Source organism: Botrytis deweyae (assembly GCF_014898535.1).
Source record: "Botrytis deweyae strain B1 chromosome Unknown BDEW_005, whole genome shotgun sequence".
Taxonomy (NCBI): domain Eukaryota; kingdom Fungi; phylum Ascomycota; class Leotiomycetes; order Helotiales; family Sclerotiniaceae; genus Botrytis; species Botrytis deweyae.
In genome coordinates this window covers 1,703-28,489 of record NW_024066212.1, presented here as the reverse complement: position 1 = coordinate 28,489, position 26,787 = coordinate 1,703, and the positions used below count along the sequence as shown (strand labels likewise).

General features: G+C 42.3%; 9 protein-coding genes across 9 annotated transcripts; 3 read left to right on the top strand and 6 right to left on the bottom strand.

Annotated features, from left to right (window-relative positions):
• Nucleotides 1-813: 813 nt before the first annotated feature.
• On the bottom strand, nt 814-4,040 carry EAE98_002664 (uncharacterized protein; the record flags this gene model as incomplete). Its single annotated transcript, XM_038950284.1, has 2 exons — nt 814-1,717; nt 1,771-4,040. 2 exons carry the CDS (start codon nt 4,038-4,040, stop codon nt 814-816), a joined length of 3,174 nt encoding a protein of 1,057 aa, XP_038812813.1.
• Nucleotides 4,041-6,192: 2,152 nt separating this feature from the next.
• Nucleotides 6,193-6,894, top strand: EAE98_002663 (uncharacterized protein; the record flags this gene model as incomplete). Its single annotated transcript, XM_038950283.1, has 1 exon — nt 6,193-6,894. One exon carries the CDS (start codon nt 6,193-6,195, stop codon nt 6,892-6,894), a length of 702 nt encoding a protein of 233 aa, XP_038812812.1.
• Nucleotides 6,895-7,611: 717 nt separating this feature from the next.
• Nucleotides 7,612-8,583, top strand: EAE98_002662 (uncharacterized protein; the record flags this gene model as incomplete). Its single annotated transcript, XM_038950282.1, has 2 exons — nt 7,612-7,729; nt 7,808-8,583. The coding sequence occupies 2 exons, from the start codon at nt 7,612-7,614 to the stop codon at nt 8,581-8,583; spliced, it is 894 nt and encodes a 297-aa protein (XP_038812811.1).
• Nucleotides 8,584-9,615: 1,032 nt separating this feature from the next.
• Nucleotides 9,616-10,553, bottom strand: EAE98_002661 (uncharacterized protein; the record flags this gene model as incomplete). The annotated part of the gene is made up of 2 exons (XM_038950281.1): nt 9,616-10,439; nt 10,496-10,553. The coding sequence occupies 2 exons, from the start codon at nt 10,551-10,553 to the stop codon at nt 9,616-9,618; spliced, it is 882 nt and encodes a 293-aa protein (XP_038812810.1).
• Nucleotides 10,554-15,454: 4,901 nt separating this feature from the next.
• On the bottom strand, nt 15,455-16,623 carry EAE98_002660 (uncharacterized protein; the record flags this gene model as incomplete). The annotated part of the gene is made up of 2 exons (XM_038950280.1): nt 15,455-16,434; nt 16,482-16,623. 2 exons carry the CDS (start codon nt 16,621-16,623, stop codon nt 15,455-15,457), a joined length of 1,122 nt encoding a protein of 373 aa, XP_038812809.1.
• An 882-nt stretch (nt 16,624-17,505) lies between these two features.
• Nucleotides 17,506-18,044, top strand: EAE98_002659 (uncharacterized protein; the record flags this gene model as incomplete). The annotated part of the gene is made up of 2 exons (XM_038950279.1): nt 17,506-17,706; nt 17,778-18,044. 2 exons carry the CDS (start codon nt 17,506-17,508, stop codon nt 18,042-18,044), a joined length of 468 nt encoding a protein of 155 aa, XP_038812808.1.
• Nucleotides 18,045-18,963: 919 nt separating this feature from the next.
• Nucleotides 18,964-20,001, bottom strand: EAE98_002658 (uncharacterized protein; the record flags this gene model as incomplete). The annotated part of the gene is made up of 3 exons (XM_038950278.1): nt 18,964-19,396; nt 19,453-19,891; nt 19,947-20,001. 3 exons carry the CDS (start codon nt 19,999-20,001, stop codon nt 18,964-18,966), a joined length of 927 nt encoding a protein of 308 aa, XP_038812807.1.
• Nucleotides 20,002-21,372: 1,371 nt separating this feature from the next.
• On the bottom strand, nt 21,373-23,141 carry EAE98_002657 (uncharacterized protein; the record flags this gene model as incomplete). The annotated part of the gene is made up of 4 exons (XM_038950277.1): nt 21,373-21,436; nt 21,483-21,982; nt 22,032-23,083; nt 23,138-23,141. The coding sequence occupies 4 exons, from the start codon at nt 23,139-23,141 to the stop codon at nt 21,373-21,375; spliced, it is 1,620 nt and encodes a 539-aa protein (XP_038812806.1).
• Nucleotides 23,142-24,005: 864 nt separating this feature from the next.
• Nucleotides 24,006-25,879, bottom strand: EAE98_002656 (uncharacterized protein; the record flags this gene model as incomplete). The annotated part of the gene is made up of 4 exons (XM_038950276.1): nt 24,006-24,653; nt 24,707-25,020; nt 25,107-25,721; nt 25,786-25,879. The coding sequence occupies 4 exons, from the start codon at nt 25,877-25,879 to the stop codon at nt 24,006-24,008; spliced, it is 1,671 nt and encodes a 556-aa protein (XP_038812805.1).
• Between the last annotated feature and the right edge of the window lie 908 nt (nt 25,880-26,787).

Genomic DNA, 26,787 nt, shown 5'->3' with positions numbered 1-26,787 from the left:
AAAACCAAACCCAAACCCCACAATTAATCTTTAAACATCTACGAGTATAAACCAGATATTATAACAAGTTCAATAATTCAAGTAAACTTATCTTATTTCATCTTATTATTTCATTTCATTTCATTTCGATGAGTTTGAGATGTGTATTGAGACATCTGACTTGAGATATTGAGATGATTTGATTGATATATTCAAATGACTTAATAAGATAGGACTCATATAATTCCAATCATTCAAATAATTCCAACTATTCAAACAATTCCAACCATTTACATCTCATACCTCCCTCCACCACTCAAAAAAAACACCTCTATACTATAAAAATAAAATTTTCCAAATTCATCTAATCAGATAACGCATATATATATATATATGTATATAGGTATAAAGTTCCCAAACCCCTTTTAATTCCCTTCCCTTCCCTTATCAATCCCATCCCATCCCTTATCAATCCCTCATAATCCTACTCATATCCATATTCATATCCATATCCATATCCATATCCATATCCATATCCATATCCATATCCCAAATCTAGCGAAAGTACAAAGAAACAGCTTCCCCTCAAATTCGCGAATCATATACAACGCCGCCAGTAAAAAAGAACGCCTTCAAATGCAGTCCAAACCCCATCGACTATCATCGTCTACTCGTGAAAAAAAAGCTTCATAACCCATCTCATTTATTTTTGTACCGTTCTTCCTCTCTACACGATATGTAATATCGATATGCGTATGTACCCCCTATCTCCAACCGTCTACCATGTATGTATCACTCCTCTCTATTACCCCCTTTCCTCTACTGTGACCCCCTCTACCAAGTATCTGGTCCAAAATGCGTACCTTCTGGTACCGTTTTATATGGACAAGCTTGCCAATCACACCCCTTTTTATAAATTTCCGTTCCCCACCACTTAAAGTTATCCATCCATCCCGGATAGATGAATCCGAAAAAGACCACTACTAATCCAAACGCAAGTCCGGAATCCAAAGCCGCACTTAATGTCATTGTATATTTGGCCCACCAAGCCGAATGTCTCCTCTTGATGACATAATTGAAAAGATAGCATACTAGTGCCCAAACTGAAAAGTTGAGTCCCGTAGCTGGAGGAATCCATGATAGAGAACCAAATAAGACGGGAAGATTAATCTTCCTCACTATACTATTCTTTTTGTTGCGACAGTAGAGCCAAAGAATGATAGGCGCAATAGCACCAATGGGAAAACACCAAACGAGGGCCCGGTAAGTAGCGTTAGGACCGAAGAATTGAGCAGGTCCTACGACTCCCCAAAGAATGCTTCCATTAAAGTGTACACGGGCGAGGGGACAGACAAAACCGTTAATAGCCTGAGGAGTACAGATACCTGGAACATTGGCGAACATCCAATTGAGAACGCCAATTTGCGTCATGGAAGAAACAATTGTGGCTGCCATTTGAACTGAAAATAAAATACGGGGCGGGATTTTCATGTAATGCCCAAGTTTCAGATCGGATGAGAACTTTATTCCTTGAGAAGAGGAGATGTAGCCATAGGTGACGAATACCATATTTGCAACGGGACGGCCAGGGAAGACTGCACCACAAACCAATTGGCAAATGAGATAAATACTGCTATGCTGATTCGTAATGGCCATGACAATGCCTATCGGAATAAAAAGAATGGTGCAGATCCCCAATGCGAGGAGTAAGCCGTACCACGGTAGATGAACGGGATAACTATCACACGGGTTAACATAATATACCTGACACGGAAATATGCGAGTACTTACTATTCCACGACGAAAACCCCAACTGCAAGCATAGAGACGAATGTAATCAGATACCAAGTCATTGGCGCATCTTTATACCTTCTCATAAGCCTATTGTGCACATCTTCCTGACTAATAATATCATTCATATATGATGGAGTTCTTTCAAGATTCAGCCTGTGGCTGTTTGCCGAGGCTCCTCTCCTATGCCCGTTTCCATTTGATGCAGGTACAGGATCATAAGCAGGTTTCGTTTCCCCTTCAACCTCCTTTAAGGATCTTTTCCATTGTTTCCAAATATCTCGACCATGCCAACATGTTGTGTGTGTTAATAGCGAGGCAAGAGCAGCAAACTGAAGTCCGTAGCTGAGAACATAAGTTATGGGTAAGAACACACGACTGTAGTTCTCGTATGCTTCCTTATTAAAGAGGAAATCCGATGTCAAGATTTTGCTTACATCGTATATCTTTCCAGTATTGTCGAAAACGGAAGAGGATAAAATCGGCATGTAAGAGGAGAAGAAGATATTTTTATAGTAGGCGATTGGCGCAAGAATCCACATCACAATGACGAGACCTCCAACAACATTCATCGCGGCCCAAAATGGAGTTAGTAGTGGTGATCCAATATATGCAATCTGAGCCCAATCGAAGGTTACGGGGAAAAGGCCAAGTCCCGAAGCCACACCAAACAGATTCGCAACGATGACATTCTTTGGTGCAAACCAAGTTATAACACTGAAGTAACTCAATGCTGGCATCAACAAACCAGGTAAGAAGTAAAACATAAAGGAACCAAACCAAACGACGAAAAAGAACTTCCATCGAGTGATTTTCCAACCATTAGCTATTGTGTTCTCCTCTTTATGTAATGTTGTGAACATGGCTGCAGACATTAAAGTTCCGGGCCACAACATACCACCAGGTCGAACCAAGAAGCGTCTAGTGAGACCTGCAAAAGCATATCCCAATATCTGTGTGGAAAGAATGAGGAGCAGCTGATACATGATACTGACTTTCTGGTTGTAAAAGTGTGTTTGTTCAACAATGACATCTGTTGCGAATGCAAAGCCGAAAGAAACGTTACTGCTGATGTAGACACAGCTGTGTTCCTTTTCATTCCATTTCCCTTGTGCCAACCATAATCTTAATCGCCTCAAGCCGGTAGCGGGCTTACCACTGGATCCATTACATTCAAGGGTTGCAGTTCGATGCCCATCCACAAATTCTTCTTCGGGGTCGTCTCGTCTTTTGAGGAGCCCATCCCACATTAATCCAAGCGGGTGCACAAGTAGAAGGGCGATAACTGGTGTAATAGAAACGCTAGGGTATCGTAAGGAAAAGAAAAGGTTTGTTGAAGAACCGAGTATAGCAAAAAGCATAGAAAGTGCCCACATCCGAGGCGTGTTGATTGATAGAGTTGTATTATCGATGGCAGATACAGAAGCGCGAACTTGGGCATAGGGAGAATTGTCTGGCGGATCTTCATCATCGATTGAATATTCCTCGTCTTCTTCGTCTTCATCTAGCAGCGCTTCCTCTGTGTCTTCCTCTGTTGAAATAGAATCCGAATCTGCATTAAGAATTTTTATTGGGGAAGCCGCAAGCCCTGTTTCTTCTGACCCATCATTTTGTGTGTTGCTTCCTGTACGATTTCTCGTTCGCGAAGTCGAACCAGCATTCGCAGATGAGGAGGGGCGCGAATTAGATTTGGTTGATTTGAATGTTGCGGCGCTGCTAGAATTCCTCAAATTTCTAAGGGCCGATGAACTCTTTTTCCTCTTCTCCCTTCTTGTGTGAATTTCTTCTTCCTCCTCGCTGTTCTCTGACGATGCGCCCACCGGAGCTGCTCCATATGATCCTGTGCCGAATCCGGGCGCGGAACGTAGTAAGAGGGGTGTCTTGGACATGAGTCTATGTAGTTTTTGAAAGATGTTTAGCAGGTTTGTATTCTCATCTGCTAGGTTGTGCCGTGGGGCATCGTCTTCTGTCTCTGCGGAATCTCGTGTATGTCGTCTAAGAAGGTTAGAGTTAGATTCAGGATAGAGTTCTTCCTCCTCGTCGTCGTCAACCTTGTTGTGCCTCGTGGAGTGATAGTGATAGTGATCCAAATTCTGGTTGTTCGAATGAAGCAGTTCAGCTGGAAGTAGTTGCCTACCAGTAAGATTTGACTGGGAGGGCTGAAGAAAATCAAGGGGGACACCCGAGCCTTCTATATTACAGTCAGAGGAGTCACCCGATCCTCTACTTCTGCCGCCTGTTGCGGAAACGTGAGGTAGGCGGAATGTCATATGCAGCTAGGAGGCATTGTTGCACGTTGTCAGGCCCCACTGAGACATATGAAGGGGGGAGCCCTCTTTCGCGAAGAAATTGAAGCTAGGAAGGAAGCTTAGTTGGCGGGAATTGGCTGATGAGTGGGATACTGGTAAGAGGACTGGGTACTAGATGACGGGTAATTTTGATAGGGGAGTTATTCCTTGCGGAAGAGGCGGTAATGGTGATTCGTGCAAGCGTGATGTGTGTTCCCCTCGATTCTTTGAGTAAATTAATCGATCGATAGAGATAGGAAAATGGTAGACCTTTTCTTCTTCAATATGATGGAAATATGAGTAGAGCCTCGTAGACGATGATAATGATACCGAGAGCCTCTTCCACCTTTCTAAACTCTAACACCTAGGTCTTTTCCTCTTTTTTTTTTATCTGATGTTAATTTCGCAATTTGATTGATTGATATGCAGCAAAAGTTACAAGCAAAAAATTGAATCCCTGGAAAAGCTTGGAAATCATCTGCAGCAATGCATCAAATATCACATTATGCCGACTAAAAGTTTACAAGGGATCCGTCCTTTTTCCACTTTGTATGTGTAGATCCGTCTTATCTGATCTTTGAGATTATGAGATTGTGAGATTATGAGATTGTGCAAGTTTCGGGTGCAACGTGTGAGAAAGTGGAATGATATTTCTAATAAAGGAATACCTACGTATTGAATAATGAACATTCAAGATTCAAGATTCAAGATTCAAGATTCAAGATTCATAGCTGATGTCTCATTGTTGGTGGGTACGAGCAAGCAAAGAGCTTCGGAAGAGAGTCAAGAGAGGTATAAAGGACTCGTAAGTATGGTAGTGTAGCATCGGGATTCCTTACTGATTGTAGTCAAGGCATAGTTTGACATATCCGCGGTAATATAAGAAGAAGAAATCTAACTTGTCTAACATGTCTAACTTGTCTGCTTCGTCTGCCTCGTCTACCTACTATGGATGATACCTACCGAGTGGGCATGCTAGGTATGTATGTTGACTAGGTATTGATGTCGGAGGTATTGACTCTTGTCATGAGTTTTTCAAATGGTGTGGGTGTGTGTTGCTTTCTCATTACACCGGTAATTTCAGACGGTATCTGAGGAAGTGATAGAATGATGGAATGATGAAGCGATGAAGCGATGAAGTGAGCTTGCTAGTAATTAATGATACCTCCTTACAGTATTGAATACTTTGATATACAATATCAACATCTATCTTATGACCTGCCTTGATCAGCTGACATCGATGAAGAATTATGAAATATTATCGACTTCTTTCCCCTCAGCCAGCACAGGCACCGTGTTCAATTGATGAATGGATGGATGGTGGACGGTGGATGATGGATGCATTGATTGCTATTTGGTAGCCAAATTAATTCCTCTGGCGGGGTAAAATTCGGTTGATCTGATCTGACCACCACAAGAAAAGAGTGATTTTCTCATTTCTGTCTTTTCTCATTTCGGTCTTTTCTCATTTCGGTCTTTTCTCATTTCTGTCTTTTCTCTTTCCTTCTCTCTTGACTCTTCACTCTTCACCCTCCACTCCCTCCACTCCACTCTGCTTACTTACCAGCGACCAGACACCACCACACTCACTCCAAATATACGCCACAACACATTCACCCAATGCATTCTATCACGTGACCAGAAAACTTAGAGCCTCGATTGATGAATCCCTTTAGCTGTCATTGTGTCCCCCAAAGCCTTGTTTTGCATCTTGACTGTAATTTCCCAAGTCTAACGGCCTCCCTCACATTATCGACACCAATCAAATTAGAGAAACCACAACATGCTCTTTGCTCTTCACGTCAAACTTGGATTCACATCTTCAAAAGTTCTCTTGTGGTTACACTTAAGTTTGACACTCACAGGCTTCTTCCTTGTTGAAAAGCTTGTTTGGCTTTGGATCAATGATAAAAAAAAAGATTGGCTGCTTCTCGACCTTATCATCATTTTGGCACTGACGAAACACTGCCTCACCAAGTGTTTGTTGGCCTGATTACCGACCGACCTACCTACCCTACCTCTACCTCTACCTACCTTCCTTCTCTGCCTTTCCACCATAATTCAATAAAAGTTATCGCAATCACCCACCAACAATAATCCTACCTTATATGGTCAATCATTCAATCCTTCAATAATGGCTCACTTTTCGGGTGTAGGTGCCTTTTTCATCATAGTTCTGATCGTCGCTGTCATCGGAGGGGTTGCTTGGATTGTTTACACACATTTGCGCGCACGACGATTAGGCTTACCACAACCATCCTTATCATCTTACAACCCATTCAAAGGCGGATCTGATCGATATGGCGGATCGGGGTCGGGACAAGGTGGAGTGGTCGGATGGGTGAAGGATAAAGTTAATGGATTAAAGAATCGCAACAATCGATCAGCCGGAGGAGCGTATGAGGAACCTTTGAGCAGCAACGTGCGCGGTCGTGCAGCAAATCGCGGTTTTGGTCCACTGGATCCTGATGATGCTTGGGATGCCCGAGTCGGAACAGAAGCTGATGCATATGGACCTGGAGGATATTTCGAGGAACAAGAGCTCGGTTTACATGGTGGTCATTCGGGAGCTGCGGGAACGTCGGGTACGGGACCTGGATTCTCAAGTCCTCCACGTGGCAGAAGCTTAAGTCGCGAAGCGGAGCCATATGTTGGAGGATCAAAAGCTGGGCTCGATAGACGTTATGATGAGGAGATGGGAATACAATCAGCGAACAATCCTTTCGACGATCCATCCGAATTGAGGGGTGTTAGTCCAAGACCAATAGACACAAAAAATAAGGCGCATGATGATAATCATTCGGAGAGAAGGTCAATGTTTAGAGAGAACATGTAAGATGGTAACGCATGGAGGTTATGATTTCTGAATGGCGATACGGTACAATGGGTGAATGGTTTTTGCGATATTCCAGGGCAGGCTGTACTTATACGGAGCGAAGAAACTTTACGAATGCACTTCCTATTTTAAAATTTGCCCACAATTTCTTCTGCACTATTGAGCAATGAAGATCTGAGACCAGAGCACCGGAAAACATTCTTGGGTGCTTCGACTTTACTGAAGCTGTGTATAATCCTGGCATCTTTAGATTAGGTATTGTTAGGTCCGTTCTAGATGAATGAAAGGCCTCATGGACTAATATACATATACCTGTTTTGAACCTTCGTTGGCAGACACATTTTCTGCCCCCTATTCCAAACGGGCTCCAGTGCTATATCATCACATCTAAGTTGGTAGAAGCCACTAATATCTTCAGCCAAACCTGTCACTTGTCTTTCTCTTGTTTTCTTTGTATCGCACGGGTTAGCGTCAAAGGGAATATATGGAATCTTCCCTGACTTGATCCCACCAGTTCCTGCTCCAAGAGCTTCCCACGTGCTGATAAGATAGCTTCTGAACAACCCCTCTAACCCCACTTTGGAGCTCACTTGTCCAACTCTAAACCCCTTACATTACATCCAAGTAGGGTCTCCTTTTGAATATTATTTACTTTAACATACTCTTTTTAACTCCTAACCAAACACCAATTTTACATTCTTTTAGCAGATCTCCAAGATGGCCGCAGTCAACCTCCAAGAAATCCACGATCTCTTGATCGACATTGCTCATGAAGCAGGTCGTATGATTATGTCGGCAACCCCTTCATACTTGAGCTCTGGGACCAAGATGAACAGTAAGTGAATAACAATCATACACTTTTGTCACTTATCAATTGCTTCTACATCGTCGTCCCTAACTTCTCCCTTTACAGCCGCCGACCTGGTAACCGAAACCGACAAAGCAGTCGAAGCAATGGTCTCCACCCGCCTTACCGCCGCTTACCCAACCTATTCCTTCATTGGCGAGGAGACATTCGTCAAAGGAGAAACTAAACTCACTTCCGCCCCAACCTTTATCTGCGATCCCATTGATGGCACGACAAACTTCGTCCATGCATACCCCGCATTCTGTATCTCTCTTGGCTTCGTTATCGACAAAGTTCCCAGTGTAGGAGTTGTATATAATCCCTTCACTGGTGACCTCTTCACGGGAATCAAGGGTCACGGCTCATTCGTAACTCGTAAAGATGGGGAAAAATTCAGCCTGCCGCTCAAAAAAGAGCCAGAACCGTTAAAAGATTTGAGTACCTGTCTCGTAACCGCAGAATGGGGCTCAGATCGCTCGGGGCATAATTTCGATCTCAAATGCGATGTCTTCAGAAAATTATCTGCAGCCAAAGAAGATGGAGGCGCGATGGTACATTCACTAAGGGGGTTAGGGAGCGCCGCTTTAAATTTGGTACATGTGGCTAGTGGACAACAAGATGTTTTTTGGGAGGGAGGTTGTTGGGCTTGGGATGTTGCAGCTGGGTGGTGTATTTTGGTTGAAGCGGGAGGCATTATGGTTGGTGGTAATCCTGGAGAGTGGAATTGTGAGGTTGATGGGAGGAAATATATGGCGATCAGAGGGGCGCCTAGTGGGCAGAAGGATATTGTGGAGGAGATGTGGAGGGTAATTGGGGATAGAAAAATGAATTATGAGAGTTAGAGGGGGGAATTGAGAAATGACATGATACCTGGACGCATACCTAGATGAGAAATTACATCCAAAATCTTATGATTAGACGAAATTAAAGGTATTCTTTTTCAACATCTTTTAATATGAGATGCCTCATACATAACGTTTCACTGCTAGTGCAGGTTGACACGTAACATCTGTTCATTGTCTTGCATATCTTCCATTCCACCAATTTCTATCATTTTACTTTGAATAGGTGGGTGGTAGTATATACTCTCTAATAAGATATCCACTACATCAATCCCCTTACCCCTTTGCCTAATCTCTAAACAGACAAATCCCCAAGTCTTGATAGTTTCATCTTGGAGATAACATAATAACTCATATAACTCACTGGGACCGAGGGGATTTGAGAAGATTTGAGAAGATTTGAGAAGATTTGGGAAGATTCGAGTAGATTTTCTTCATGTGTTATTAGTGTGCCTTGTTGTTTCTCATCAACCCCTTTTCATTATGAAAAAGAAGGATTTTTCAAGTCATTACTGTAAGGTAGATAGATGTTTGTTTATATATATGTTATTTGTTATCTGTAATTCTGGTAGGTAGGTTATAATTCCAAGCTATGCTATGCTATGGTAGAGAGAGAGAGAAAGAAAGGAAGGGATATTCTTTTCTTTTCTGTGATGGATTGAAATGAATGAAAATGATCTGAAATGAACGGAAATGAAAATAACTGAAATGATCTGAAATGATCTGAAATGAAATAAATGAAAATAACTGAAATGAAAAAATGATTGTAGAATTCGCGGGAAATAGAAATAGAAATAGAAATAGAAAATGAAAATGAAAAATTGGATAAGGTTGAGAAATTTTTCCTCCATCTCTTCTGGTATAGGGAGGTAGGTAGGTAGGGAGAGGTGCATACGCGAAGATGTTTCTTTTCTTTTTTTCCTGTCTCTCCTGTATCTCTCCTGTCTCCTCTATCTCTCTCCCCTGTCTCGCCTGTCTCTCTATGAGGTCTTGTCAAGACGACAGGTATGCGTGATGTGGGGAGTGGAATTTTTACCAGGAGGAATATCCGTTGGTGCCTTTGTTCCAGTTGTTGTTCCAGTTGTTGTTCCAGTTGTTGTTGTCATTCTTTCCACCGTCGTATTTTTCCCCATCGTGCTTGTCGTTGTCGTGTTTGTCATTGTCGTACTTGTCGTTGTCGTTGTCGTGCTTGTCGTTGTCGTGCTTGTCGTCGTCATGCTTGTCATCGTCATACTTTTCTCCATCATGCTTGTCATCGTCATGCTTGTCATCGTCATGCTTGTCATCGTCATGCTTGTCATCGTCATGCTTGTCATCGTCATGCTTGTCATCGTCATGCTTGTCGCCTTTGCCATATTTGTCATGATCGTCATGCTTGTCATCTCTGCCTCCTCTTCTATGAATAGAGTCTTCTCCATATCCTCCACCATATCCATGATTGTCATTCTTGTTATCTCCGTATGAGTTGGAAACTCCACCATAACCATGAGAATTGCCGTAATCGTCATTCTTGCCGCCATTGTTATAGTCTCCGCCATAACCTTTGTTGTCTCCACCATAACCCTTATTCCATCCATAATTGTCGTGCTTGTCATCTCTGTATGAGTGAGATACTCCGCCGTAACCTTTGTTGCCTCCATTGTTGCCATGATTGCCGTTATTGCCACGGTCATTGTCATGGCCATGATTTCCATCGTTGCCGTAATTACCGCTGTTGCCATGATCGCCATAGTTATCGTGATTGCCGTAATTATCGTTCTTGCCATGATCGCCATAGTTATCGTGATTGCCGTAATTATCGTTCTTGCCACCCTTGTTTCCGCCATTTTGCGAGACGGAGTAGTCATCCCCAGGTACTAGATTTGTTAGTAAGATGTAAATTCGGAGGAGGGGATGGATGGATGGAACAAACCGGGAATGGCAGAGGCACTGAGGCCGAGGGAGAGGATGATGATATTAATGAGCTGCATCTCGGCGATGATGTTTGTAAATGCGTTGAAGGCAGAGAAGTGTTTGTATGATGGTGCTGGAGTCAAGTGAATTGTTTGTTCAAGCTTGAAGATTGCAGTGTGATGATTGAAGCTGTCGATTGAAGCTGTTGAGAAGAAAAAGATGAAGATTAGCTCGATATAAGTACTGATCTATCTATCAATAGACAAAGCCTCTCCAGCCAGCTTACGGACGGACGACTGATTTAGAACTCAGCTGCTACTTCTCCCAGAGAAACATGTCCGATCCACATGATCTTCTTCGAACTCTGCCTTTGACTTCCTCAGCTAACAAACGTAAGTTGTTGGTCAAACTTCAGCCGGGCTTGAGGACTTTCAAGGCGAATCTCCTTTGCGTCGCCGGGCATGGATTTGCCAAGTCATGTTATTGAGTTTGATTTTGATTTTGATGTAAATTGTTATTGAAGTTTCCCGTCGGCAACGATCATCTCCAAAGCTGTCCTGTCCGTCCGTCTTTAGACAATACATATTACATGAGTTACATGCTTCACACTCCGCGATACAATCTCCGTGTCTCTCCACACATGATACTATGAGACTCATTCGTTCGTACGGAGCTCCTACACTTTTACGTAACGTAACGACCCTCGCGAATCTTCATCTTCATCTCCTGCAGGAAGAATAAAAATAAATTATAAATTGCAATTTCTTCATTACTAGTTCGTACTACGTACATACATACATGCGATGTCTCTCGGACATACACTCACTCACACACTCACTCATGCATTAACATCGATATTGACATTGATATCGACATCGCCAGCCTCGAAATAGATAAACTCTAGCTCGTGCGATCCGAAAGAGGCGTGCTTCTAAGCCGTTGACGCCTTACTTCGCGGTATTACGTGATGGGTGGTGAGATGTAGATGGTTAGATGGCGTGTATTTTGAATGGATAGTCAGTTATCCCGTGCCGCTACCGCTGTCTTTGTCGTTGCCGCGGTTTGTGTGTGTATGTATGTATATGTCTCATATGTTTAATGTAATTGTGGAGGCTTTGTTAAGTTGATGTGTAATGCGATGGGATGGGATGGATGAAATGCATTTGTCATGGTTTGCTAAGATTGGATGTGTGGAGTGGAGGAGATTGGTTGTTGGAATGGCTTGTGTGTTGTGTAACTGATTTATTGATAGATGGATGTGGATATGGATTTGATTGATCGGCTTATGTATATAAGCATGAGGATGTGGATGCAGGGGAATGAAATTGAACTTGAGATCGATCCGCGTCTTGGCGCTTGGGTTTCTGTTTTCTGGGGAAATTTATGGCTGGTTTGAATGGTAGATTGATAGATGGGTAGATTGATAGATTAGCATGGGTGGTAAGAAATATATCGTGAGTGAGTGAGTTAGTGAAAAACGAGAAGGTTTTCGTCATCGCCTCGTGTTTCGGATGTATGGAAGATACAGGACGGTCATTTTCATTTTTATCTGCATTACGCAATTGTTGTTAAAAAGAAATACTTATATATGTATATGTAATTTCCGAGCCAAGAATTCGGCATGCTAAAATACGAAATTATGAATACATACGGTACTGTGTGATTCGCAGAGGTAAGAGGAGGATCAGGCGGGGAATAGGTTACCTATGGTATGGTATGGTATGGTATGCCATGGATGTACCTGGATCCTTGTTTATTTACTCGGTAGTTGTGTGACGAACCGGGGTCGTAAGAAGCGGTACATGGTAGCCGAATTCTGGGGTAGGGAGATATACGGGTAGGGGATTAGGGAGGGAAGTTGGATGGGTGGGTTTGCGGGTTGGATTTTTGGCGGGAAATGTTGGATTTGTGGGTTAGTGCTGGGATGTTATTTGAAGGGAGGCAGGTGTCTTTGGGTGTTTGTTTGGGGAAGGGAAGAGAAGAGAAGATGATTTCGGTGGTGAGGTTGTTGATTATGGGGTATGTTGTGTGTTACTTGAAGATTGGATTTGGAGCTTGTAGACCTCGGGAGCTTGAAATGGAGCTTGGATGGTGATGAGTTTTGAGTGCCTTGCTAATTACACGATTTCAGATTCCAGTGGAAATAGTCTTCACTTGGGCTTCGAATCAAATGGCTATGATGGAATAGAAATCACATTTCTATCTTTCAATTTTTTTTTTTTTAACTTCAAAGTTAGATATTGTGAGGTGTTTAGTATACCAAATCTTGTTAACTAGATTGGGGAGATATGTAGACTTTAACTACTATAATACGAGATTCTTCTTTCTGGAAATCTTGAAGCATCTGAAGAGGAGAGGATCTTGATGAAAAGGAAAACGCATTATGATCATTCGTGTCAAACTGCCCAGGTTGTGATAGATAGGTACAAACTACTAAAAATCGATCTTAGCGGAGGTAGATGAGCAAACAGTTTATGATTGTAGTCTATACATCTACGAAATGTCAAGAGAAAGATATAGAAGGAGAGCAGGAGGAGTTATTGAGAGCCTTTGAATGTGCCTGTTGAGATGTTAATTGCTTATGACGGACGAAGTAGATGGGTGATTTTAATAGAGGCTATGTATGTATGTATTCATATACTTTTCTTCGGGTAATTTTAGCACGAAGAGATTATATATATGTTATTTTCACATTTCTACTTTCTCGAATAATGGATGGGGTTAAGTGTCACGGAGAAACTGGATAGGATATCTGATTGAGAGTGAGATTACTTTCTGAAATTGGATGACAGTCTGATAGCAATCATTTGAGTGTAAATCGAACTACATAATCTGTGATGATAAACACAAGTACCAAGGTTGGCTTTTGATTTGAGCGCAAACCATACTTTTTAATATGTGGGATTGTGTACAATTGTATCTTCTCGATGTTGTAATAGTACTGTAGTATGTCCATAAGGTGAAAGATGCTAGTGCGTCATACAATGGTGTATACTGAGATGAGATCTTTACTGCTTATTATTCTATTCATGGAGTAAAGGAATTTGATGGGATTGATAGGCTCGGAAATGGATCGAGAAGGAAACGGTTACTAAGCGATCAGAAGAAATATGTATGATCGGTAATAGCTGCCCAGGTGATAGCTGATGAGGGTAGTGAATGCTAGTTAGTTAGCCAACTAGCTGTACTAATATCTTTTATGATTTATCTTGGAATTGAAGGATACTATGGTGTATGCTAAGTTGGGTATTGCAACTCCAAGGGCAACGATGAACAGGGCATGTCTAGGTATCCAAGTATTCACAGAAGCCACCACAACATCGACATCTGACGCTTTAGCAGCTGGGTCTGAGTTTTCGGATAGCTAGATATGAAGCTAACACTCGGGAGACGAAATAGAATAACCTTGCTGATGTAAGAATGAGATGCGATTCAAAGACCAAAATATCCACCACAGCCAGAGAAACCATCTTTTCTATCCAATTACTAAAAATTTCCAACTACAAAAAAATCTATTTATCGGTACTGCTATCTCATACCAAGACAAAAATAGCTGTGCAGTTTCTTGCTTCACTTGAGTATTGGTGTGTCTTTTATTTCAAGACAGTGTGTGTGTAACCCACCAAGTAAGCAGAGGAGAAGATGGGGGAGAAACATTTTGAAACTGCATTGGCTGGGTGGGTATGCTAGAAGAGTGAGATATTAATAACAGGTTGTGAGAGAAAATGGTGTTCTATGAGTGAAAATAGAATTAGGTTTGTTTCGCAGTGTAATTGATGATTTGTGTGGGATTTATTTCAAAGTGGTATGAGGAGAGTCTGTATTTTTATTTTTGAAAAAAAAAGGGGGGGGGAGAGTTGATTGACTGTGTAGAGAAATTAATACTTTCTGGTTGGATTTAGATGATATGTGTAAGAATAATGAATGATATACCATGATTCCCGATTATTGAAGGAGAAGGCCTTCTACTTCAATAATACCATCTACTTTACAGTTTCAGGGTAAGACACACCAGGTAGAGAATCAAGAATTTATCCCGCAGTCCTGGGATGGGATAGGAATTTCCCGAGGAATTTCCCGATTTTTGTTGCAGATCTCCATGTCTCTCCTTATTGGTATAGCATTATGTAAATGTGTGACACAAATTCGGTAGTTGCACAGGATGAGAGTGCTGGAATATAGATGGAAGCTTGGCGAGGGGGGAAGGCGGGTTGTAGGGTCAATTTGTTTGACTGGTTGTTCGTTTTTAAGATGTGATGATGTTTCACAAGAATTGAACGTGGTATGCTTCGAGGTGCTTGAATTATAGGTAAGATCTTCTACTGATGTGAGTCTCGGTAAATTTTGGATCTTGTATCGTTGGTCCCTGAGAAAAATTTGGTGTTTCGAGAAGGAGTTATTGGGAGATTGGGAGATGATAGAAATTTTCTTGATTATGACCCATTATATTCCTTGACTCTTGCTTTTGTTGCGAGATGGGATATCATTCTCTACCAGAGGGATATTCGTGATGTACGATTTACCCATACCTTTCATACAGTACGCCTTAGTCGGCAGGATTTGAAGGGTTCTCAGGTGAATGCCCAGGTAAAGATAATGTGGAATGTTATGCGAGAACTGAATTGTTACAAAGAATTGTTAATCTTTGTAGTTGAACTCAAGTAGAAACCAAGTCCTCTATTTTTGACGTAATCTTGATGGGTTTCAATTATTCGTATGCTATGTACTTCCGTCAGAAAAATTTAGACTTCGATACAATCTATTCAACTCTTTTCCTGTGATTCCTCTTCAACACGCTATTAAATTGTATGTGACTTCGATATCCTTCTCGAACTATACAGTTTTTATAGAGGCCTTTCCTTTGACCTGGAGGCGATTGCGCTGATTTGAGATACATATAAAGATCTCTTCATCCCGTAATTCAATTGAATACCATTGCCTCTGCATGGAAACCATCAATTATGAAAGCACATAGAACTTAGTGACGATGTTTCCACGGATCTTCTTTCAACGGAACCTTCTTCCAAGTGAATTCCGGAATGAATCTGTCTTGATTCCAATCACGAGTGTGTTTCAGACACATGACCAGCTCTGGCGCGTTCCAACTTGTGTAGCTCCCTCTTTGAATACGACGAATAGTGTTTTTGGCGTTTCCTTGTAGAGTACATGACGCTATCCACAAATCTTGATCATACAAACTTGTACGTCCGTTTATTCTCGAGAGAACTATTTCCTTCTTTCTAACGTCACTTTCCTTCTCTAAAACCAAGATGAGCGTTTCCAACCCTCGAAATGCAGGTAACCCTTGAAATGCAGGTAGATGACAAGACAACTCTGTCATTAATTCCCACCCCCACTGGATGGATATAGCCAGTGTTTTGATTCTTTCTAATTGGTCTTGCTTCATTGCTTGTTTAAGCGCCAATATCATGTTTGGTATCTCAGCTTCACGGCCGGATAAGTAACGCTCAATACTACTTTCTGTTCTTGGCGTGTTGAGAAAAAGAACTTCATGTGTAAAATTGATAACAGCATCCCTACTCCATGCTTCAATCCTCAAGCTACGATTATTTTCCAACATCAGAGTTTCGTATCCCATGACAGATAGGAGTTCCTTTCTACTTTCTCGATTCACATGAAAGACAGCATGCGCAGGGTGCTTCGTGGGAAAGATTGAATCTTCAGACATATTCAGCTCTATGACACGCCCATGTTCAGGAGCACATAGACGCCAAATCTTTTGCCGCAACTCGGGCGACAGTTTTGGGAATGAAGTGAAAGTTTTAGGACACAGTGGAAATGATGATGAAGGATGAACGGTAAGAGATGTGAATGGATAGGACCTTGATGACGGAGTCTGAGCACCTTCGTTTGGTTCGGTGTCGAACTGGTCATTGAGAATCAATGGACAGTTAGAGAAATCGTCGGTGTAACCTCTTTGCTTTCGGTGCGAGTGTACTGGGATTCTATTAGCCGCTTTCGTCAACATCTCACTTATAACATACCCATTCTTACAAACATTTCAAGCTCTTCCGCCAACATATCAGAATCGGCATTATCGATTTGAAGACATCTGTAGATATCCTTAAATGCGGAGTGTACGCTCTCTTGATACAGCAGATACTGGGGATTCTTAATACAATCCATTCTTGTTAAGATATAAAAACGCCGTTCCAAGATTGAAGGATACGAAAGGGATCTGCTATAATAATTATAATTCCCATCTCTTTTTGAATTTTGGAGAAGTCGCAATCTAAACTCACTAGTAGTATTCCAATCCTTCCCTATTCGGAACTTGCAAGTCTTCCAGTCTTCCATGTCTTACCTGGCATTCCTATTCAAGATCTGAACGGTCTTTAAACATCAGAGGCCTTGCAGATTCGATTAATGAACATGGCTTCAATCCCGAGCTTGATGAACTTAGAAACACGACATAACATAATAAAAGGGAGGAGAACACGAAAAGTCAGAGGCCAAATATGATGAGCACTGAGTAAAATTTCCAAATCTCAAGTCGAGTATAGAAATTTGAACTATCAACATGTAGCAAATAATTGGTAAAAATTCATCTTGAATAATTACTCAGGATTGTCAAGCTTTTGACTGGGCAATGCTAAGTCAAATCCAAGTATGGATGCGGGGTAGTTTGTGATAGCAATTGGATCATACAATAACATATTTCGTAAGATAACAAATCGATCATCGCAGTGCAGTGTCAATCATTCTGAAGAAGTAGACCATTTTTGCTTTGAAGATATAAAAAAGTACTGACGACGACGACGACGACGACGTTAGTACCGAGTCAGTATGAGAGCGGGTTAAGAGATTGTCTGATCCCGTGTCCAAAATGACATCATGGCTTTAAACTGGGCATGCTCCCAAGCTCGAGGCATGTTCGTATTCATGTATTCTCATCGCACCTCAACTTACAACGAACTAAATTCTTCTTCTTCTCTTTACAATCTCAATTGTGTGCAGATACTTAAAGCCTCAATTCCATCATAAATAGAAAAACAAAACACAATCGCAATGGGTTTATTCGCCGCAATACTCGGTCTCATTGGCACTGGTCAAATTGCCTTTACAGGATACAATCTCTACCTATCCTCAATTGCAATCCCAAAGCTCCTCTCCTACGAGGACAAAGCTGTAAAAGCTGCAAAATATTCAAATATCGCCGAGGAGCAATTATTCAAGACACGTACCACACAAGCTGCTAGCGTTGGAGCTGTAAGTCTTCATCTCTCCTCCTCTGACACCCATGTACCCCTCATTTGACAACAACTAACGTTTCCTGTTAGCTCCTCCTAAGCTTTCTAACCGCCACTCCCTTTCTTCTCTCTCGCTACAGCAGTAGTACGATCTTTGCCCTCTCGGCAGTCAATCTCGCAGTTTTACTTGTAACAAGGGAATACGTAGGAGATTTCTGGAAGGGCAAAGCAAAAATGCCAATTCCAGGTACCGGAGATTTCAACGATGCAATTGGGTTGACGAATGAAATTAGAGCGAACCAAGTGTTTTTGGCAATAAGTTGGGTGGCTTATGGAGTTTTGGGTTTGTTGGCATAAACCGGACAATGGGGAAACTGGATGGGATAGGAAGGGGTAGGGTAGGATAGGGTCAAAAGGAGTTTGGATGCTTGCATATATACGGATGGTGGGTGGCATATTCTGGGAGGTTCGATCATCATTTCTTTTGGATGCAATTGGATCCTGGAAATGGAAGTATAAATTTTTACTGATATAGGTTTCTCCGAGAATTTCAAGATTTCAGCGCACCAAGTCTTTACAGTGATGTGAAAGTGTCTGATACTTTTCTGTTGCTCTAAGTGATTGGTTTCCCTTCATTTGCGTGACATTTTTTGGCAAAAATCAAGTGAACGAGCAAGGTCTCGTCCTGATGAGATTATCAATATTTCGTTGATTCCGCGGCCAAATCTGGTGGATGTAGTCTTTGGAGGTCTAGACCTATTCCGCAAGAGTATATCCGTGGATGAGATTCTAGTAGAAAGCATTGACTATGTCCTACACACTTTTATATCTCTATGTTGAACTCACGTCTTTGATGTGGAGAGCCGGGAAGTTGAGTAATACAAGCTACTTAGTCCTATAAATACTTCCCTTCGATGACCTTTGCTTTGTCAATTTGATCATGCACGAAAGCGCTAGTCCCTGAAAAAAGTTTCTATAGGCAACGGAAGATGAGTTGTTTTTACACTGCGCTAGAGAAAGAAATATTTGGTGTGTTGCAGGGTAGAAAGATAGCGCTCAAGGTCTCTAATATGTTGCAACAATCTCACCTGACCCGGACTTTACTATTAAGAAGAGTCAGGAATATACGTATTCACTTGCTATTAGTTTGAAGCTGCACCATCTACTCCATCAAAATATGCTACGACTACTTGCTTTCCTTACAATACCTCCACATCAGGTACACAAATCTCCTACAAGATCCAACTCCGCCCCCACCTCTTTACAGCCCTCCTATCTACTCAAAAAAAGATCCTGTAAGCTTCACAATACTCTCATTTCCAGTCGACCAGCTCAACTCCTTTACTTTCTCCAACCCCCCCAACTCCGCTTCATATTTGCCCTTGATAGCACTCCAACTATCGGGACCCACCGGTAATCTCAATCCCATTTCTCCCTTTCTCTCCAATTTCGTGGCTTCGAGGAGGATCTGTGCAACTCTGTCCGGGTCCGCCATGTAATCTTCCAAACTAGGATTCTCTAAACATGCCTCCAGCTGACGTGTACCGAAAGAAGGATCCATGTAAGCTGGATGTGTGGGAGTCTTGACAAGGGACGAGGTGCAATAGTTAGTTTTGACTCCACCCGGTTCGACAATCAGGAAACGTATGTTCCAGGATTTGGGGATTTCGTGGTAAAGAGACTCGGTGAGACCTTCGAGCGCAAATTTACTGGTGCTGGTTAGATATCGAAGACGCATAGATCTTGTGTGGGACAAAAATCATACCTAGCATGATAATAAGCCTGACCTGCACAAGCCAACACACCACCCATCGAACTGAGCTGCATGACTAATCCACCTTTCTCTCCATTGACCTCTCTGAAAATCCTGACAGCTTCATTCGTTAAACGGACTGCGCCCCAGAAATTTGTTTCTAGTATTTTGCGAGCGATGTCATCAGGAATAGATTCTGTATCGCCCAAAACGCCATAGCCGGCATTGTTAACGAGGATATCAATGTGTTTGAAAGTGGACAGACCGCTAGCTAGAGCTTCGGTAATGGAGGATTGCGAAGTTACATCGAGAGCGAGAGCGAGAACACGTGGTGATTTAGGGAGATAGGAGAGGGATGAAGGGTTGCGGGCTGTGGCTATGATGGAATGGGTTGTTGCGTTGAAGATTTCTTGGGCGAGAGATTTTCCAATGCCGGATGAACAGCCGGTGACTTTGGGGTTTGTTAGTTGGGGGATGTAGAAGGATGGAGAGAGAGGAAAACTTACTGAACCATACTGTATCAGCGGGTAGGTTGGGGTCGATCTTGATGTTGGAAGACATTGTTCTTCAAACTTTGAAGAGCTAGGTTACTTTGGCTCGTCTAATGCGACACTAGTAAAGGGGATGAAATACGAATATGATGAGAATGATATTGAAATTTAAATTGAAGCTTTGTTGACTGTGAAACAAGATGTTCTTTCTTCAATGAGTATCGAGCATCTTATATACTTTTTTCTAAATACCTCATACCTCCCCATCAATCAACTGAATTATCTTCCAAAACTCTCCACACTTGCATCGCAGAGTCCGCCGCACATGCGTGCGCTTTGTGAGAACAGCCAATCAATTATAGGTGGATAACATTTATGCAATGTCGGCACTGCTTTGCCGGTAAGGCCCGTGGTATCTCCGCCTACTCTATAATGTCCGAGATCACAGAAACGTTGGTATTCCTGTTGGAGGGCTGATGGATGATCTTTGGGGATGCTACATCATCATTCAAAGTTTGCTAGGGGATATCGAATGCAGCTTCCTCCTATGGAAATCAAGGAGGTTTATTTTAAAAGTTTGATAATAATAAGAGGGTTGATTGGCTGTGAGAGAATAGGTATTCTATGCAACTTGCTGACTGCAATATATATCTTTACCTTGCGATTTTAGACATCGGCTTTTGTTGGTACCACCATGGGGGTGGTGAAGACAATATAGTACTATGATTCATACTGTTGTAATATTGTTTGAGGTTTTAAAAGCTAGGGCTACGAAACGTATATGCTAGAACGCCGAGGCACTAGCGCTTGCGCTAGTGCGGTCACATGATCCATATCCCGACAGTTTTTAGTTTCTACTCATCCACGTCTAGGAAATCATATTGAATATCTAGTAAAACCTCTCCATAAGGATCTCTTTTATCTCAATGACCCATCAAGCTATTTTCATACAGAAAAAACACTTTGGGTGATAGATAGTGGATCAAGCTTTCCAGCACGTGGAGGAAGGCACAAGGAGATAGCATACAAGCACTTCATGTGTTGTGTCTATTGAACAGTTCGTAAGATATGTCCACATGTGAAACATGCAAGGGTCAAAGTTTCGTATCTCATTCGACCTACCTTCTTTGTTCTAAGGTGGATTGCTATGCGAACGCCCATCACGCCATACGGAGCGTACCTCTTCGAGAAGTGGGACGTGACGTGATTGAGTATCGCGGGTGCCGATGTTTTCCCTTCTCGAAAATAGATGGTAGAAGAGTTACTATTCTGTGCTGGGGCTTCTGATCCCTCTTCATTACAATGATTTGATTGCACCCTTGCTATGAATACGTGCTTGCATCCGAAAGCGCGAATTAATCATGGAACTTCCTCTATAGGAATACGACAACACTCATAGACCTGAAATCCAATCCCCACCGTATTGGGGCTTAAAGACCGCTCAGTTATACCAAGCTGCTATGGCTATCATGACATAGATTGAAAGTAGCAATACACCTTGTAAGCTATACCTGATTAGCAAGTTCTAAACCAAAGTCCAAATGTACTCACTAATTACTCTTTCCTCCTGCAATAAGGAAATTAAATAGCAATACAGCCATGAACAGAGATGCCACCTGGAACCCATCGAACAATAAACCCATATCATCTATCCCCCAAATCCACGCAATAATCACCACCAAAGGCGTGATTAGTAGTGAAGTCTGAAGAGACTTGCCGGCCGATGCCATGATACTCAAGTCCAATTTATCCATCCGTGCACATGTAATGGGCATAACATCATTGTTGAGAAAAGGAAGAAGTATTAGACCAACGAAACTGGGTGAGGCATGGTGGGCTGTCAGACCATCAATACTGTCGACGGCGAAAGTAGTGTTAAAGGCGAGCACAACTGTTCCGATGATGAGGGTAATTATACCGACCGCCATAGAGAGATGAGGCTCTATATTTTCGTCGGTGGAAGAAACAGCTGACGGAGAAAAAGGCTCACTTCTGGTGATCGTGCTCTTTGTGGCGACTTTGCCAATTACTTTTGGTGCCCTGTTGATATACTTCAATCAAAGTCAGCGCATATCAAGCCTGTGACGAATCTGAAATTACCAAGCCAGCTTCTGGATTGAAGACATATGAATGTGTTTTCAGCTGAAAGAATAGATAGACGCCATACACAAACAACAAAACAATCGAAGTCCCTCTTGATTGCGCAGCAATATTCTCCGGGGTCGAATTGGCAAAAACATGAGATGCTGTTGGGATGATCAAGCTAGCCACAGATAATGTTAAGAAATTAGCGACATAACTTGCCGAGCTGACATTGAAAGACTGCTCTAATCGATCAATGCCACCTGCGAAATAACTCGCGCCCATTATCAAAAGAACTCCACCAATAATTCCCCCAACTAGTGAAGTTTTCAAAATCTCAACCTGTCGAGTCTTGAGAAGAAGAATCGAGGTCACGAGTTGTACGATGTTTCCAAAAGTCATGTAGATTAATCCTCCCACGGTATTTCCAAATCGTAACATCACTTCATCCATAGCCATATCGACAATAGAAGCACTTGGAAAGATAGCAATGAAGTTCAGTATGAAATTGACGACCGGTGGTAAGTCGGTATAATTTGCAGCAAATCCTGCGGGCACAAATGGGAGAAGAAGCGACAACCATGATGAGCAGAAAATTGCAACTATTTGTTTGATCAAATTTTCATATGGTGATGTGCGCTTTCTCGCATATTCGTTTGCTTTGCCAATTTCACAGTTTGGTTTGTCTTCGGGGCTGGAAGAGGGGCGTGAAAAACGATACCGGTGATGCTCTCCGAGACTGGAGCTCGCAGCCCCCTCAGTACCTAAGTTACCAGTGGACAATGGACGCATAGGCTTCTCATCCAAGGTTGTTATGGCGAATAAAGACTCAATACCAGGGCGAAGCTTAGGGATTTCTGAATCCGAGAGTGTGTGAGCTGGTTCCAAGCGTGAAGGTATAGCATGCGTGTCACTTTCTGCTCTTCCAGATTCCTCATCCCTCCTTCCATGACGATTCATATCGAAGCCATTGTCGGCCCATCTTCTACCTCTTAGGAAAGGATTCCAGCTAGGAGTTTGATCGCGCTCTGTTGCAATTCTCGCGCTTCGAGCTTCGAGACGAATGTTATCTGCGCATAGACATTGTTAAATATTTATTACTTTATCATAATTTCATAACTCACTCATATCGGTTGATAGATAATAGCATTTCCCTACAATTTGATGAGGACATCAAGTTCAACATAATGTCTATTATACGGCGCTCGCACATGTGAGACACAACCTCACGCGCTGCACGAATGTGGCGTGGTCTCAGTTATGGAAGCGTGCCACCCGTCATTATTCTTTTCGATATGATTACTGTTTGATGTGAATCATAGATGTTTCTCGTCGCATAGGGGTTGCTTCCCATGAAATGTGGGAGAGATAGCAGGTGGAGAGCTTCCATGAATTTGGAGGTCCAGGCGCGGAGATGCTGCGGAGAAATCCCACGAAACCACTTTACCCCAGAGCCACAAGCTTTCGCGAATGATATGTTGAGGGATTATTAATCATCGACTCCCTCGAGACTCCTTCATACTAATGGCGAATTTATCAACAGGACACACAGCACTGGCCAAATGTTCAACTCCTATTGCATTTACCTACATTCTTGGTCTCAACTCTCTTCGATCTATATCACTTATTTCCAGGGGACTACCCGTGCTGATTGAATAAGTAATGATAAGCACTTGAAGGATATGTGCAGTGGTGTTCAGACATTGGAATCACTCATTCGCAACCTGAGCGACGACATATACCTCTTTTGGAAGGTTATCTCCGTTGTATACCATGGAAACTAACGACGGGTTCAATACGATTTCACATCGTCTGGCCCCCTACATAGTGATTTCCAACGTTCGATATCGTTTTAGATCTTAAATCTATACGGCTCAAATCACATTAGAATATTGGGCATTGCTGTGAAAATGACAATCTAACAATCGATATCTGCTAAATCAATCACCTTCTCCGAAAACAAAAGGCCTTTCCCGTCTTAAATTATCAAAACTACAGTTTTGCAATCTTACCCTCCTCTTCCTTCTTAATCTGATCTTTAAAAACTCTCCTCAAAATCTTTCCACTAGCACTTTTCGGAATACTTTCCACCCATCTCACTCCCCCTCTTAATCTCTTATAATCCGCCACTTTACCCCCTAACCACTTCTCGACCTCCCTTCCTTCTCTTTCTCCATACACTTTCCTATCTTCCTTTCCTATACTCCCCTTTCCAACCAAAAATCCAACTGGAACCTCCGTTTCCCGCTCTTTATCAAAAACTCCGACAACACAACAGTCTTCCACCCACTCATGTTCAACCAACACCCCTTCCAACTCTGCTGGCGCAACCTGATATCCCTTATACTTGATCAACTCTTTGACACGATCTGTTATGTACATATTTCCGTGTGCATCTTGAAATCCTATATCCCCCGTTTTGAAGAATGGATATTTTGATTTCAAAGCGGGAGAAGAAGCAACCAAAGCCGCAGAAGTAGCATCCGGATTATTATGATAACCCAAAAATACATTGGGGCCCGAAATCCAAATTTCTCCCTCTTCACCCACAGGTACTTCAATATTCGACGGCGACATGAATTTGACAATTTGATTTGCCAAGGGTGGTCCCACCGATCCGAGACCATTATCATATTCGAGCTTTTTCAAAGCGTTAGCAAGCTTTGATTGTTCATGTCAAAATCTCATCGTACCTGTATATGCGTCACCGGACTCGTCTCACTTAACCCATACGCTTGCCGTACCCCAACTCCCAGTCTCTCTTTCACCATGCGAATCAACTCTCTACTCAACGGTGCAGCACCTGCTACAATATTTCCTAAGCTACTGATATCATATTCTTCCACCACTGGACTTTTTGCTAGATGTAAGACTATCGGTGGTGCGACGTATGTGTATGTGATTTTGAATTCTTGAATCAAAGAAAGGAAAGTGGGAAGAGAGAAAGATTTCATGACTATGGTAGGAATTCCGAGATAGCAGGGAAGATGGACGAGACATTGAAGACCTGTGACTGTTAGACCAGCCGAGAAAAATGCCCATTGCGTGCAACGAATAATAGAAACAAAATAGAAGAGAAGAAAGACAACATACCATACGCGTGAAAAAACGGCAAAACACTCAAAATTCGATCACGATCCCATCTCATCAACTTCCCCTCCCTCGAAGCTACTTGCATCAAATTCGCCACCACATTCCTATGGGTCAACATAACCCCCTTTGGCAATCCCGTCGTTCCAGAACTATACACCAAGTACGCCAAATCTTTCTCCGGGTCTACCTTAACCCTCTTCTCACCTCTCCCCTCATCCCTCATAAAAATATCCCGAATCCCCCTTTCCCCTTCAGGAACCTCACCACCTTGCACCAATATCTCAATACACCTCCCAGTTTCCTTCGCAATATCATCCACGCATTCCCTTACCCTCCCCACCAATTCCCCCGTCGTGACAATAATCTTCGCCCCACAATCTCTCAAGTGATGCGTCAATTCCCGTCTCGTATATACCGGATTCGCAGGACTGACTATTCCACCTACATAATGCGTTCCCCACATGGTAATAGGAGTATCGATATTATTTTCCGAGAAAAGAGCCAGGACATCGTCTTTCTCAAAGGAGTAATGGTGGCGAAGACCGAGGCCAAAAGAGATGGTTTGGGATTTGATAGAGGAGTAGGTGTGTGAAGAGGTGGAGGAGGCGTAGAGGACTAAAGAGTATTAGTTTTCCCTTCAATTTTGAGATTTTGGAAAAGTAATGAACAAGAGAAATACCTTGATCATTCGAAAATGGTTTGTCCTCCCGCTCAAATAATATACTCCAGAGATCCATCTCTGGAATTTCGATCTCTTCATAGAAATTCGACATCTTATCTTCTCTCAGAGATATATTCGACTTCTCACCCAACTTTCCAGCAAAACCCCGATCGATAATTGACAACAACCTCGCTGAGATGAGTGAAGATGTAGAATCAACGCAACCCCACCCCAGTTGAAAAAAATCCCTAGAATAGTAAATAATCTCCCGAACCTATTCCCCTCCTCTCCAAACTTTCAGACTTTCTTTAGTACTTATCAATATCAAGATCGAGTTCAAAGTTTCACCAAATCCTCACTCCAATTATCCCATCCCATTCATCACATTCATCCCCTTTCAAATTCCCAATTAATCTAATTCCTTATAGTTAGTTCTTCAAAAATCTCTCAATCTCTCAACCTCCATTCCAAAAATCTCAAAATCCTCACTCAATACATAAATACACAAGTAAAACCACACTTGCTTCCACAAACCTCCAAATCCAATTCCCCAAAAGTTCCCACCCCCCAATCTATATACAAAAACTCCTCAGCACTAGCATCCCCTAGCATCCCCCAGCACCCCTCACCATTTTATCCCTACCATCCCCCTACCCTATACACCACAAACCCCCAACCAACAACCCACAAGCCCCTTCCCCGAATGACAAATAAAAGATCCAACCCTAGGAGCCTAGGTAACCCCCTAACCTACCAAGACTCAAGACTCAAGCCCCAACCCCACACACGCCACACATGCTACACACCCTCTCAACCCCGCTACCCACTACCCGCTACCCAGGCCCGGACCAAAGGCAAGCAGGCTCTACGTAACCGAAAAAAGCGGCGGAAATTGACCACCATTCAAAAGAATTTCAACAACTAAAATCTCTTCTCGATATAATATTAAATAATGAAAATACTTAATACCAATACAAAAAAGACTAAAATTTTCGTTTGGTTTTTTCAAATTTCGATATT